This window comes from Xiphophorus hellerii, chromosome 11 (assembly GCF_003331165.1).
Source record: "Xiphophorus hellerii strain 12219 chromosome 11, Xiphophorus_hellerii-4.1, whole genome shotgun sequence".
Classification (NCBI taxonomy): domain Eukaryota; kingdom Metazoa; phylum Chordata; class Actinopteri; order Cyprinodontiformes; family Poeciliidae; genus Xiphophorus; species Xiphophorus hellerii.
Genome location: NC_045682.1, coordinates 28,738,431 through 28,753,443, shown reverse-complemented (window position 1 = coordinate 28,753,443; position 15,013 = coordinate 28,738,431). Strand labels below are relative to the sequence as shown.

Sequence of the window (15,013 nt, the reverse complement as noted above, 5' to 3'; positions counted from 1 at the left end):
GCACAGTGGCGCAGTTGGTAGAACTGCTGCCTTGCAGCAAGAAAGTCCTGGGTTCAACTCCCAGCCCAGGGTCTTTCTGCATGGAGTTTGCATGTTCTCCCTGTGCATGGTGGGTTCTCTGCAGGTTCTACGGTTTCCTCCTACAGTCCAAAAACATGACTGTTTGTCTTTGCTTTTGGTGTTATTGATTTTGGAGAAGGTTAAAGAAACTTAAATCCATTTCAGTCAGCAACAAACATCAGAATTATAGAACCTATTTTGGATTTCCCAAATCAAAGTGCTATTACAACAATATGTATTCATTTTGCATTGGTGACTTTAAAAAATAACTCTTTCAACAACTTAAAACAACTTAAAAATTATTTTCTATTGTTTTAGTTTCTTGTTTTGTTCAGTAACACATATATTATTGTATTAATCTATTAAAATACCACTCAATTATTTTTCCCTTTTTGGCAGCAAAAGTAAAATATGAGACAAAAGAATTAGAGCAAGAAGCTAATATTTCCTATTAATAAGTTCTCATTTTTTCATCTGCTTCATTCTCAGCAGTGTTTGGTTTGTTTTTCTGGACACTTTTCACTATTTCACCCGTTTTGATGTAAGCCTCATCTCATGTAAATAGCACAATAAGGCATTAAGAATTTTTTATTTTCCATACCTTAATTTTTAAAAATCTGTTTGAATAAAAATATTTGTTGCATTTGTTTTTATTTATTTATCTTATTAATTCAAGTTGTTTTATTTAGTTGTTATTATTTCTGTTTTTTATTTGTTTGTTTTATTCTATTTCCTTTATTTTACATTTATTTCAATTATTCTAATTAGTTTATTTATTTTTAATCTTTTCTTGTTCCTTTCTTTGTTTTTTTTATTTCAATGTAATAACTATAAAATCACTAAAATTCTACAGATGTTACCCACCATAGATATTTATTAAGCTTTTTAAATACAAAAAGTTTCACTTCTTGTTTAAATACAAGCTTAACTTTTTATTTAATAATGCTGAACTGGTAGCAATTCTAAACTAAACTAAACTAAACTAAACTAAACTAAACTAAACTAAACTAAACTAAACTAAACTAAACTAAACATACTGATGCATTTTTTAAATGCATCGGAATTTTTGAATTAAGTGTAAATTTGTAGAATTGAGAATATCGGAACGTTCGGGTGTTGGATTACTTCAGCTCTCCTGCCGGAAGGCTGATGGTGAGACACCAGCAGGAAGCGGCTGGGGAGTAGCAGAACAGCCATTGCAGTGTCGTGGCTCAGTAACAAAATACGAAAGGGCTGAGGAAGACCTGGCAGCCGCTCTCCCTGTTCCCTTTGACCGACAGATTAATTTACATGACTGTTAGAGCCTAGGCACTTGGTAAATAAATCTACATCTAAACAACCGGTAAGTTTTTTGATCATATTTCACAACAAAAACGGAGGTGAGCAGTCGGCTTTTTTTTAGCTTGTTTCCCCGGTAGCTAACGATGCTACATTAGCATTCCTCTTTTGCTTCGATTGAGCTTTTTTAAACTTGATATTAACTACACATGTATTATTCTTAGCGTAATAACAGTTTTTAGTAATATTACATTGAGAAACACAATTGTTACCCCAAATCCTGCTGCGTTTAGGCAATCAGATAACTATTTGTCTAGCTAACTGCTAATTAGCTAGCGCCGCTAGTAGCGACTCGGAGCGACGTCGCCTACTAAATATGACACGTAGCTTGTTCTCAGGTCGTTAACTGATGTTGATCTAAAATATTTGTTACCCATCATTTTAAATTAAACAAGAGCTATGACATTGTATGCTTGTTTTTCATAAGATATAGGTCCTATCTCACGTAGCCTAAAATGTCTCTTCTTCTCATTTTAATGTTATGAAACCTTTAGAAGTATGACAGCCCAAAGTAGGTGTCACACTATCCCAGAGTAGCTGCTGGTTTTTATTTTGTTAGCAGAGACTGTTACATGTGTGTACACTTAAATAGACTCAGCTAACGTTAACATTGTTGTGTAAAGTTAGGGCAGAAATATAACGTTATTACGCATGTTCATTAAATGTAGGAACGACAGACGTTATAATACAAACACATTTTAAAAGTTAGATTTTTTTGGTAGGATGGCTTTGTAAAATATTTGTAATAAGATAACAGTTTTGATATTACACTGGCTTTCATAGTTTGTTATAATAGTAAACAATCACTGATTGAGTCCCTCAAAAATATTTAAAATCTGTTTAATTTTAAAACCTAAACTGTGAAAATATATTTGTATTCACTGGTGACAGTGATGTTGTCATTAGGAGTTGTCACAGGATTTACATCCTAACTCCTGTTTTTCTTAATCTAATCAAGATTTTTGATATTTGTTTGATTTTCTGTAATAACATTTAGGCTAAAATGAAAACTGTTGTATCTTTATCCTTTCCATAAAGAAATAGCATGTGTAATCTCATCAGGTGATACTGGTTGTAATAACTGGGGTCAAAAGGTCAGATGAATTGAACCAATTATCTTTACTGTATGGATTTCTCATTCCATTTATTTTAATTTACAAAGTCTGTCTGAAATTGGAAATTAATGAGGTGCAAATCCAGAAATGATTGTCAGTGGATATTAATCACATTTATCAGATCATTGTTTATATTAGTGAACAGTTCGACTTGATCAAAGTTCATAGAAAATAGTAACAGAACAATTAGTTCAGAGCCTCAGACCTGTGACACATTTCAGCTTGAGTAAAAACGAGTGAAGCCTCAGTACGATGCTCTGAACTCCAGAGACTTTAATTCAAGTTTCTGTTGTAGCTTTAAGAAATGTCTCAACTAGTTAGTTTCCCTCTCTGGTGCATCAGACCACTTACATGTCTGACATCAGCTGTATTTTGTATTTGTCTGATCTTGACCTTTGTCTACCTTATACTTTAGCCCTGGAGTTGTTTGAACGTTGCGTAATTAAGGCTGGAGGTCAGCGCTGGCTTACCGCGCTATATGCTTCAGGATCAGTCACTGATGATGATGATGGGGTTGGAAATCAGCAGTGAGCAATCCTTAACGAGGAAACTTTTAATTTTATAACTCCTTCTGACTTATGGGATTTAGTAACTAGTTACATTTACATGATTTATTTTAACTTTCCTTAAAATTTTACTACATTTTACTTTTACTTGAGTAAGTTTATTATGAAGTATCTCTATTCTTACTTGAGTAAAATTTTCATATTTTCTTTCCACTGAATGAAAAACAAACTTGTTTTAACCAAAAATCCACCAGACACACACCTGCAGTTTCAGAGGTTTTTATTGAAAGAAGCTGATTTAGAAACATTTTATTTTGCCCGAGTTTATAATTTAGTAATAAGTTACTTGTATGATTTATTGTAATTTGGTCCTTAAAATACCAAAATTTCCACATAACTTTATATTTTGGTTTGTCTGATTATGTAATTTCAGGGTTTCCCCCAGTGCATTATAAGCCTGGCGGCCCGCCAGGCTTTACTAGCCCCCTCCACACCAGGCTAAGCGTAGCTTGTTTTTGTTTTTAGGAAATTAATTTTTTAAAATCGCTTTTTTTTATTATTATTATGCTGGATTGCACGGGTCTCTGTTGCTCTGAGCGTTTCATTGGCAGAGCAGCAACCAAAACAGTTTCTGTGACTCTTATTAAAAACTCAACAGACAGAAATGTTAGAGATACTAAAGCCACATTAGCAGCATTAAATTAAATCTCCAGTTTGTTGCTCATCTCTGCTCAGTGCAGCAGATTGAACTCATCCTGCAGGGCCGGTCCAAGGCTGCATGAGGCCTGGAGCAGAATCTGACCTAGGGGCCCCTCTTGCTGCTAAAACCATCAGCACCTCTAACAGCTTCTGGGTTGGATTTAATCTGGGAGAGAGAGAGTAGATTAACTGGCCAAACCAAAAACAATCAGTTATAATTGCAGTTTATTAATTTGTATTTGTGAACAAACTCAAAATCTCAAACTCAAAGATTAAACTCACAGCATCAGATTGTTGCTATGGTAACAAAACAGTTTAACTATGAATATTCTTCTTTGAACTTTTACAATGTAAACTTTCCAGCCCCTTAAAATTAAATTTAAATGTTAAACAATTTAACATCTTTTCATCTATGTATGCTGAAACCATTAAATCAAATTTTGTAGCATTGATCATGTCAATAAACAAATGTTACATTCATATATCTGTGTTAAAATATTAGCATTTATGGGGCCCTAAAGCCCTGGGGGCCTGATGGAGCCGCTGACTTAATTTGGATTAAACAGAAGTTCAGATATTTAATATTCATTTTGATTATATTTTTTCATTTGTTGTTTTTAGACTAGTTCTGGGTTTAAATAGCGTTTCACTGGCGATGTTTTCCCATAACATGTAATTACCCAGTAATATTTTTACATTTCCGACCGTCTAGCTGAGGACGTTTTCTGGGGGAAACCCTGAATTTTTATATATTAAATGATTGATAATTTGATCAGTTACTCAGTCCTTGAATAAACCTTTTACCAAATACTTGTTTTACTCTCAAGTTATTTCCTGGACGGCTACTTTTTATTTAGACTTGAGTAAAATTATGTTGAAGTATTTCTACTTTTACTTGAGTATAGTTTTGGATACTCTGCCTCCTCTGGTATTTAATCACAGTCAAAATGAGCTTGTAAGGATAAGGTGGTAAGAAACCGTAAACTATATATGAATCATAATGAGCTCTTGACTTTACAGTTATAGTGATTTATAAAACTGTCTATAGTTTGGAGGTTTTTCCAGATTGTGTTCCTGCTCCAGATATGTTGCTCTGATTTTAACAAAAGTTAATCATTAGGTGAAGAAACGCTTCATTGTTCTAATTAATGTTGCTGCAATAGATTTTTATTAAAGAAAACTTTCTTTCTTGTGATTTGTCTCCAAAAATTATTATTATTTTTGTTAAATGATATTAGATTTTATTAAATTAAAGGTGTACTTATTTCTGTCTTTGCTTTTCCACCAGTTTCTGTTTTAATTGTAATCCCATTTATGGCTAATTTCTGTAAAACATACATTTCCGGAGCCGTTTTTTGCATCTTCAGCAGGTTGTTACCAGAACAGTTTAAGTGCTGAAACGTTCCTGTATTTATTTTGTGTTTAGGATGAGTAAGGCGTTAACCGAAGGAACTAGATTCACACAAACTAAACATTTTGTGTTTCCTTATATTTGTTTTTCCATTAATGACTTCTTCTTTCTTTTGTTTTGTCTTGCAGAATTCAACAGCTCCGGATATGTCATTCCTATTCGATTGGATTTATAGCGGTTTCAATAGCGTACTACAGTTTTTAGGTGAGTGCTAAGTCCTTGAGATACTATCACAGCTTTTTATACCAAGAGAAAGCCAAGAATAAAAAGAAAATTGTTGCCTAATTATACAGAACAGAGCTGGAAGTTTGAGGTAAAGATTTGGTGAAGCTGCTGGTTGTTTCCGTTTCAGTATCGCTGAACAGAGAACTGCTGAGACGGCAAAGAATATTGACTAATTCTGTAAACCCCTGTAGTCAGGGATGCTATGCTCATAATTAATATGCTAATGTACATTTAATGCAGCAAAAGAGAATTACAAAGGAAATATATTTGTTTGTTTGGCAAAACCTTTTCAGCAAATGCTGAATTTATTTCATTTTATATCTGAAATTTACACCTGGCAGAAAAAACAATGTTGGGTTAAATATTTATAACAACTCATATCTTTGGCTTAAAAATGACCAACATTATTGCAAGTTTTGCTTCTGTAACCAAAACAGAGCTTCAGAAATGACAACTGATTTGATTTAGTTTGATATTTGAAATATTCAGTCGTCTGTTTGTTCCTGGGAATCGTTAAGAGTCTGCTGAGATTTTTACGTTTTGACCTCAACATCGAACAGAAGAATGTCAACCTGTCTGTCCAGGAAGTTAATACTGAAAAACAACAAAAGATATAATTTATATCTTTTAGCTCAGAATTCTGAGTTGGTTTTTTTTTTGTTTTACTTTTTATTTGGACGGAGGATGAAAATTCGGACTTTTGTTCTTTAGAATTACGATTGTTTTTTCCTCCGAATTTTTACCTTTTTAGTTTTTTTTTTCTTTCGAATTCTGAGTTTTTTCTTTAAATTTCTGACTTTAATCTTGAGAAATTCTGAGAATAAAGTCAGATTATTTTTTTCCAGTGGCCCTAACCCTCTTCCATAATCTTAATCTCTTAAAGCAAACAAAGGAAATATTATTTTGAAATACAAGTCCCTCCTCCATCTGCTTCAGGTTTGGACTAGACTCTAGATTGACACTAGCGTTAGATCTCCTGAAGTGTACCAGTAGGTCTTTTCCCCAGTGCACTGCTCCAGTTTCAATCAGAGCGACATGCAGCGATTGTTCCAGTTCTCCCAGTTTGACAGGTTTCTCAGAGCGCTGTGAGTAACGATGACGTTCAGCAGCACTGACTCAGGCACAAATCTTATAAATCCTCTGAGTTTCGCTGTGCTGACTCAGCTGAGTGAGGAGCGGCTTCAGTTTGCACCTTTCATCCAGTTTATTCAGCCCAGTTTAGAGAAATGCTACTTTTCTCACATCAAGTCCAGAAGCACAGCAGAGTTTCATAAATTTTACTCTCAGCCGTGGAGGAAAATGTGAAGCAACAAACTCATTAGCATGTTTCTCTGTGGTGCACATTTTGCCAACAAGACAACAGAAAGTGCTTCACATGATGCTTTTTGCCCACTTGGTTCTTTTCTCAGTTCTTAGCGACTCGTTCTAAAAATATCAGCTCATTCAGAAATCAGACAGCAGACCTGGTGCTGGACCTGGTATCTTTATGAAATGTGTTTTATTCAACTTCTGTTTTATTTGTAGCATTGCGTATTTGTTTCCATTGTTGCATAACAGATAATAAAGAACTTGATCTAATGTTGTTGAGTTTGCTTTTAGTTCTTTGTCCTTTAAACAATTTAAACAAAAGCAACAAAGAACAGAAACTTTGTCCTTTGTGTAGCATGCACCAGAAATATTTTTATTTAATATAAAAATACATTTCTAAGTTTGCTTCTAATTTTAGGACTGTACAAGAAATCGGGCAAGTTAGTATTTCTTGGCCTGGACAATGCTGGCAAAACAACGCTACTGCACATGCTCAAAGATGACAGACTGGGACAGCATGTGCCAACTTTACACCCAAGTCAGTTGTTTCCACATTCTAGCAAATACAATAACTTGGAAACATAATGCAGCAGTTTGTAAATCTGGGTTTTTGGTTTCTTTCCCCAGCATCAGAGGAGCTGACGATTGCTGGCATGACATTCACCACTTTTGACCTTGGAGGCCACGCACAAGGTGTGTAATTCATTTTTTTATATACACTGCTCAAAAAAATAAAGGGAATACTCAAATAACACATCCTAGATCTGAATGAAAGAAATATTCTCATTGAATACTTTGTTCTGTACAAAGTTGAATGTGCTGACAACAAAATCACACAAAAATCATCAATGGAAATCAAATTTATTAACCAATGGAGGCCTGGATTTGGAGCCACACACAAAATTAAAGTGAAATAACACTACACGCTGATCCAACTTTAATGTAATGTCCTTAAAACAAGTCAAAATGAGGCTCAGTATTGTGTGTGGCCTCCACGTGCCTGTATGACCTCCCTACAACGCCTGGGCATGCTCCTGATGAGGTGGCGGATGGTCTCCTGAGGGATCTCCTCCCAGACCTGGACTAAAGCATCCGCCAACTCCTGGACAGTCTGTGGTGCAACGTGACGTTGGTGGATGGAGCGAGACATGATGTCCCAGATGTGCTCAATCGGATTCAGGTCTGGGGAACGGGCTGGCCAGTCCATAGCTTCAATGCCTTCATCTTGCAGGAACTGCTGACACACTCCAGCCACATGAGGTCTAGCATTGTCCTGCATTAGGAGGAACCCAGGGCCAACCGCACCAGCATATGGTCTCACAAGGGGTCTGAGGATCTCATCTCGGTACCTAATGGCAGTCAGGCTACCTCTGGTGAGCACATGGAGGGCTGTGCGGCCCTCCAAAGAAATGCCACCCCACACCATTACTGACCCACTGCCAAACCGGTCATGCTGAAGGATGTTGCAGGCAGCAGACCGCTCTCCACGGCGTCTCCAGACTCTGTCACGTCTGTCACATGTGCTCAGTGTGAACCTGGTTTCATCTGTGAAGAGCACAAGGCGCCAGTGGCGAATTTGCCAATCCTGGTGTTCTCTGGCAAATGCCAAGCGTCCTGCACGGTGTTGGGCTGTGAGCACAACCCCCATCTGTGGACGTCGGGCCCTCATACCATCCTCATGGAGTCGGTTTCTAACCGTTTGTGCAGACACATGCACATTTGTGGCCTGCTGGAGGTCATTTTGCAGGGCTCTGGCAGTGCTCCTCCTGTTCCTTCTTGCACAAAGGCGGAGGTAGCGGTCCTGCTGCTGGGTTGTTGCCCTCCTACGGCCTCCTCCACGTCTCCTGGTGTACTGGCCTGTCTCCTGGTAGCGCCTCCAGCCTCTGGACACTACGCTGACAGACACAGCAAACCTTCTTGCCACAGCTCGCATTGATGTGCCATCCTGGATGAGCTGCACTACCCGAGCCACTTGTGTGGGTTGTGGAGTCCGTCTCATGCTACCACGAGTGTGAAAGCACCACCAACATTCAAAACTGACCAAAACATCAGCCAGACAGCATAGGTACTGAGAAGTGGTCTGTGGTCCCAACTGCAGAACCACTCCTTTATTGAGTGTGTCTTGCTAATTGCCAATAATTTCCACCTGTTGTCTATTCCATTTGCACAACAGCAGGTGAAATTGATTGTCAATCAGTGTTGCTTCCTAAGTGGACAGTTTGATTTCACAGAAGTTTGATTTACTTGGAGTTATATTGTGTTGTTTAAGTGTTCCCTTTATTTTTTTGAGCAGTGTATATATAAATACACACACAGACCTGCTGCAGCATGGCATCACATGCACAAGATCCCGTCCGCAGCTTTCTGCTGGAGGGCAAAAAAGCTCCTAGCTAACGATGACTAGCATGGGTTTTAGTTGCCAAATTGTCAGCATAACGTGCTAAATCTTAAATGTATGTCAGATATATAAAAGAAAAATGGACGCAGTGCTTCGCTACTAACGCAACTAGATAACAAGGTCAGGAAAAAGTTTAAATCAGGAAAAAATAGTAAATCAGATGGAAGTAGCTCAGTTATGCTAGCTTGACTATGACAGAATTATCATGTTGGTGTGCTGCAGAATTCTGTTTTTCAGTTCAGTTAAAAATTTTAAAAAAGGCGACATAAATACCAACTCTGACAGATCATAAGTAGAGCAAGTGTTTAAATTAGCTAATCTATCAACTGATTGCAGTTCAACAAACGCCAGTTAATCAGTCATCAATTGAAATCAGCTGGACTGAAGCAAGAAAATACCTAAAACATGCAGGGCAGTGAGTCTGGAGGACCAGGGCTGGAAAACGCTGACTTAGCTAATAGCAGCGGTAGCTAATCTACCACCACGGTGTTAGCTTAGCTGATAGCAGCAGTAGCTAATGTACCACAGCGATCATTATTAATAATCACTAAACAAACGTTGAGCCTGAAAACATAAAACTAACAGACTGAATGTTCTGCTGTGTGTGGAAAAGTTTGAGTGTTTTTTAGTGTTGAAACTTCATATATTGGTGGGGTTGTCTGTTGCTATGGCAACGAGTCTGCGTGTAGCCAGAATAAAAGTGGTTTTGAGTTATTCTTCAGCACTTTTTCTGCGTTATTTTCGCTTTGCTGCAGTGCTGCTATGGATGGAAAAGAATCGTCTTTTTGCCCTCCAGCGTTGAGCACATGATCAAAATTTCCATTTGTAAACTATAACATGCAGCGAGCGGGTCTATACATAAATTGAGATTTTCTTTATTTTCATCTTCAGTTTACTTGACAAGTTGATTATTTTTTGCCTCTGCAGCCCGGAGAGTGTGGAAAACCTATCTCCCTGCCATTAACGGGATCGTCTTCATCGTGGACTGTGCAGACCTCCAGAGAATGGCTGAATCTAAAGCAGAACTTGATGTGAGTGTCGGCTGCTTTTAGTGATGGAATAGTTTGTGACAGAAAGGTGAATATTTCAGGTTTCTCGTTTCGGTTTGGGAAAATTTCTGCACATGTGACACAAAGTCTTTCTCCAGCACAGATAGAAAGGTTAATGTGGGAATGAAAACATTCAGCTTTCTGCCATTTCTGAGCTCTTTGCCAGTCGAGGAGTTTGATTCTGCATATGTAAATACAGGGTCTGTATCACCGATAGCAATAACTTTTATATATCATCAAACTTCTGAGCTTTCAGCTTTTCTGTGGATTTCCTTTGAATTATTTTGTTAAAAACTGGGACAGAATTTGGATAAAGGTAATATGCATCTATAAAATACTTTAACAACATATTTACAAAACATAAAAAACATTAGTAAAAACATTGTTGGATTTCTACTACATTTTACAGATTAAATATTTTATATTATGCTTTTTGCTGGGATTGTGATTTAATCTCACATTTACTGTTTCAGTGATCTATAATTATAGCTCTTTTTTATCCACTTTTCTAGGCGTTAATGACAGACGAGACCATCGGAAATGTGCCTATCTTAATCCTTGGCAACAAAATCGACAGGCCTGAAGCTGTGAGCGAGGAGAAGCTGCGCGAATGTTTTGGATTATACGGACAGACGACAGGCAAGGTGAGGAAACGGAGCAAACGATCTGCTTTATGGTTCAAGAAACAAATAAAAAGATAAAATAACTCAAAGACTGACACAAATAAAAGAGGAACAAAATCATCTGTCTTTTTTTTTTTACAGTCTGGAAATGTTTTTGAATTTGGATTCAGGTTTTTCAAATATGGAAATGAGAGAATGGAAAAAGTCATATCAGATTAAAATTTTCTATTGGACTCCATTTGTTGTTGAACCTCTTTTATCCATCATCGGCTGATTATCAGGAAATAACAGCCAATCAGCTCTCAGTTGTTTCATGAAAACCTGCCTGGAGAGATGTAGACCAATAGATGGAGTGAATTTACAAATATATTCATATTAAACATCAACAACTTCTCTCCAAAATAAAATAATTTATTAACAAACTTCTTCAGCTCTTTAACAAAGCTGATATTGATCAACTAAGTAAAACAAAGAAAAATAAGAAAACTGATGAACTAAAAGTTCAGTGTTAAAATGTTTACTATTATACTAATGTTTAAGCAGCATCTATGCACCACAAATTTGGAACAAACTTCCAGAAAACTGTAAAACAGCTGAAACACTGACTTCTTTTAAATCTCAACTGAAAACCCACCTGTTTAGGATTGTATTTGAAATGTAATCAATTACAAATTTATTGATGGAACTTGACTTAATGATTGATTCTATGTTGCTTTGTGATTCTGTGTTTGTAATGATGTAAAGCACTTTGAAATGCCTTGCTGCTGAAATGTGCTATACAAATAACATTTGATTGATTGATTGATTGATTGATTGATTGATTAAGGTTTATGAGGTAAAATTAACTTTAAAACTACAAAGATGAGTTTGTGTTCAGTCTACAATGCAAAGAAAAGCGAAAATAAAACATAATTTTAATACTTAATTGGATTAATCACAATGAATCAATTATTGAAAGAATGATTTCATAAATGATTGAATATTCTGATAATTAGCTAATTAGAATAGTAATTAAACCAAAACTGTAGGAAGTGTAGCTAACGCCGCTGTGAAAGCAGAACCCAGTGTGGCTGTGAGACGATTTTCTATTTGATGATTAAATTTTTCTGATAATATAAAAACAAAAATTCACCCACAGATTATCAGCTGATCTAAAAGTAAGGAAATCGCCTCCGATAAATCTGTACACCTTTATTAAAACTAAACAAATGAGTATTTTTTTATAGTAGGTATTTCTAGTGTATAAAAACGGCTAAAGTGGTTAGTCAATTTTAAAAATTTGTCAGAATAATCAATAGATCAGTAATTGATTCCTAATGTTTAACTCTCCTGCGTAGCGGTGATATGTTGGATAAAAACTGAACTGTTTTGACCTTTTTTGGTCTCCAGGGCAACGTTCCCATGAAGGAGCTGAACACGAGACCGCTGGAGGTTTTCATGTGCAGCGTGTTGAAGAGGCAGGGCTACGGCGAGGGCTTCCGCTGGCTGTCCCAGTACATCGACTAAACCAGGCCCCGCCTCCCACTACACCATTGGCTAGGGGGCGCCAAAACCAGCCGTTCCAGACGCCGCCATCATCATCCTCTCAGCCCCGTTCGGTTAATCAAGTCTGCCTTCGCCTCCAGAGAAACCAGTACGACTCGACCCCAATAGACTTTTATTGGTCGAACATTTGGTTCACACACACTCACTTTCATCATCATCTCTTTATTTTTATTTCATTTTTTCCAAGAGAGAGGGGTTCACGTTGAAATGGTTGAATCTTTTCTACACCATGTCTGTCGTTTGCTGTCCTCCTCTTCCGATAGACTCAGAAGTTTAAAAATGTTTGATTCTGTTGCTAAATAAACTTCTTCCTTCCCCCAAACTCAGAGACGGCCACACAGCAGTACACTTTTTTAACAGATAAATTCATTCCACGTTGTATTTAATCAGTGTTTTCTTTTTGTTGCTTTCTTTAACATGGTTTGAGTAAATTTAAAAATTGCCCTCACCATCACACATTTGGCTGTTTCCCGTGTATTTGAATGGAGCAGTGCGTTTATCTTAGTGTATCATAAATTAGATCCATATCTCTTTCTGTCCAGCCTCTGAGCAGGCTCCCTTTTTAAAATGGAGCCAACTTCTTTATGTTTTTTGTTTCACAATAGAATATGATACTGGCTATAACTCTTTGATAAAATTATGTAGATATCACAATGTTCAGCTGACACAAAGATAGATATTTAAAGGAATCAAATCGGCTGACCGTAAGACGCCATAAAGAGATGAGGGAGGAATAAAGAGACGCTGGTTAAAATTAGGCAATATTAGAAGCAAGTGAGACGTTTTGACAGGGTGAATTTGGTGAAAACAGTGGAGACAGGTAGACAGGCCTAGGACACCTCCGACAAAGGGACCATATTAAATATAAATATATGAAATGTACACAAACATCGTACATGGATTTTCTATTTCTGAGTGGTAACCTTTGAAATATGTGCATTAACAGGAACTATTATGCATGCCTTGTTCTTTTGATTATTTTTAAGAACTATTATTAACTCTGTACGAGGGAACACGATGCCAAAATTACCAACTAGAGATGATTGTCAAGTTTTTGTTTTTTTTAAGGAAACAATGGAAATGTGCATAATATACTTTAATCTGTCCCTGTCCCTTTGTGTCTCTTTCATCCCTCATGAATAAGTAATGAGATGTTCCAACATGAATGGGACCTGCTGTTGTTTGCATCATTACAAAATGTAATAAATGTTTGCAATGAATAATCGGATCAGTCAATCTAATTTTATTTGTGCTGAGCAACATAAAGTGGTTTTCAGGAATAGAATGTACATATTTACATAAATTGTCAATATTAGTAAGGCTGTTAACACAAATATGGAGGAAAAGATTTATTTTTTATCCCGTGTTTACTAAAAAAAAACCCACCAAAATATTTCTGAAATTAATGGAAAAAATCTGGCAAAAAAAATATGATTAAGTAAAAAAGTGTAATACAGGATATAGGTTGTGCTTTTTTGCCACAAGTTTTAATATTTAACAGAACCTGAGTAAATGCATGTAATTTATATCTGAAATCAGCCAGATGGAGGGTTCTGGATTGGCCTAGTCAAAGTCTGGGCTTGAAACTATTCAATAGGTTGTGGCATGAGCAAGGTTTTGGAAACGTGATTTCAGGATGTTTTGGGTACCTTTTCTCACAAATAACTAAGGTTTTTGTTTGTTCAATTTTGTTTTATCAAATATTTAATAATGACAAAAAAGACAAAAACAGAATAAATGTTAATGGGAATAAAAAATAAAGATTTTTTGAGCTCAAATTCAAAAAGGTAAAAAAGCCTGCATGGTAAGTGGGACCAGTAAGGTCTCTGTAAAGAAGTAAATTAAACATTAAATTAAACGTTTGTATCTGTGTCCTTTCTACATTTCAGCCTGTTTGGAAAAGTAGCAATAAGTTCAAACTTTGCATCTTGTTTCTATTTTAAAATATATTTTAAGCTCCTTGTATCTTAATTTCATCAAAAAAATATAATTAAAAATAAAGATTTAATATTCCTGCCAGTAAGGTGACAAAATGTAAAACTCTGTCCTGTCAATCAACAGCTTGCAGAATTTGGTATAATTTTGTCCATCATTAAAAATAAATACATTTACTATCTGGACAGAAAATTTTTGTGTGATTTGAATTTTCTAAATGTAAAATGAAGCAAAAGATGAATAATAAAGATGATCTGGTTGGACTGTTGTGTCATTTCATGTCCTGTTGCTTTCTTAGAAAATAACTAATCTTGATTTAAAACTAAAAAGTGAAAACCTCTGACTAGACTCGACCTTATTGTTCTGACAGAATGAGTGGAGAGTTTTAATAAGTCATTTACACATTTACACAATTATTTCATAAGTTGTTTAGGAGTGGAGGACTGGAGTAGCAGTATAAGTTATATATATGTGAAATATAAAATTTCACTGTTTCTCTAAACTATTCTAAAACTGCATTAGAGATAAATTGTTGTTCTTACTAAAATGTACATTTTCCAAGCTTGAAACGTGTCTTCAGTCTTACATTATAAAAAAATATATATAAATGTCACTATTTCCCTAAATTATTCTAAAACTATATTGGGGATAAACTGTGCTATTTTCACTAGCTTTATTAGGGCTTGAGATTTGGACTGTTTTTTGCAGTTGGCCAGGTTTTACCATTGCACTGGAAATTGTCAGATCTGGCAACCCTGTCGAACAGCGCCATGTTTGTCTTTTATGAGCGTGAGGCGCATG

The 15,013-nt window shown here is 36.1% G+C and overlaps 1 protein-coding gene across 1 annotated transcript; it reads left to right on the top strand.

Annotated features, from left to right (window-relative positions):
- Window positions 1-1,224: 1,224 nt before the first annotated feature.
- Window positions 1,225-14,475, top strand: sar1b (secretion associated, Ras related GTPase 1B). The gene is made up of 7 exons (XM_032576557.1): window positions 1,225-1,402; window positions 5,258-5,333; window positions 7,081-7,200; window positions 7,290-7,355; window positions 9,988-10,091; window positions 10,622-10,753; window positions 12,122-14,475. The coding sequence occupies exons 2-7, from the start codon at window positions 5,276-5,278 to the stop codon at window positions 12,236-12,238; spliced, it is 597 nt and encodes a 198-aa protein (XP_032432448.1). The 5' UTR covers window positions 1,225-1,402; window positions 5,258-5,275; the 3' UTR covers window positions 12,239-14,475.
- Window positions 14,476-15,013: the final 538 nt, after the last annotated feature.

Excerpts from the sequence above, each read along its gene's own strand:
- sar1b (XM_032576557.1), top strand. The coding sequence starts at position 5,276 with ATGTCATTCCTATTCGATTGGATTTATAGCGGTTTCAATAGCGTACTA. Across the intron at positions 5,334-7,080 it reads TAGCGTACTACAGTTTTTAG|GACTGTACAAGAAATCGGGC; the intron begins GTGAGTGCTAAG and ends TTCTAATTTTAG. Across the intron at positions 7,356-9,987 it reads CCTTGGAGGCCACGCACAAG|CCCGGAGAGTGTGGAAAACC; the intron begins GTGTGTAATTCA and ends TTGCCTCTGCAG.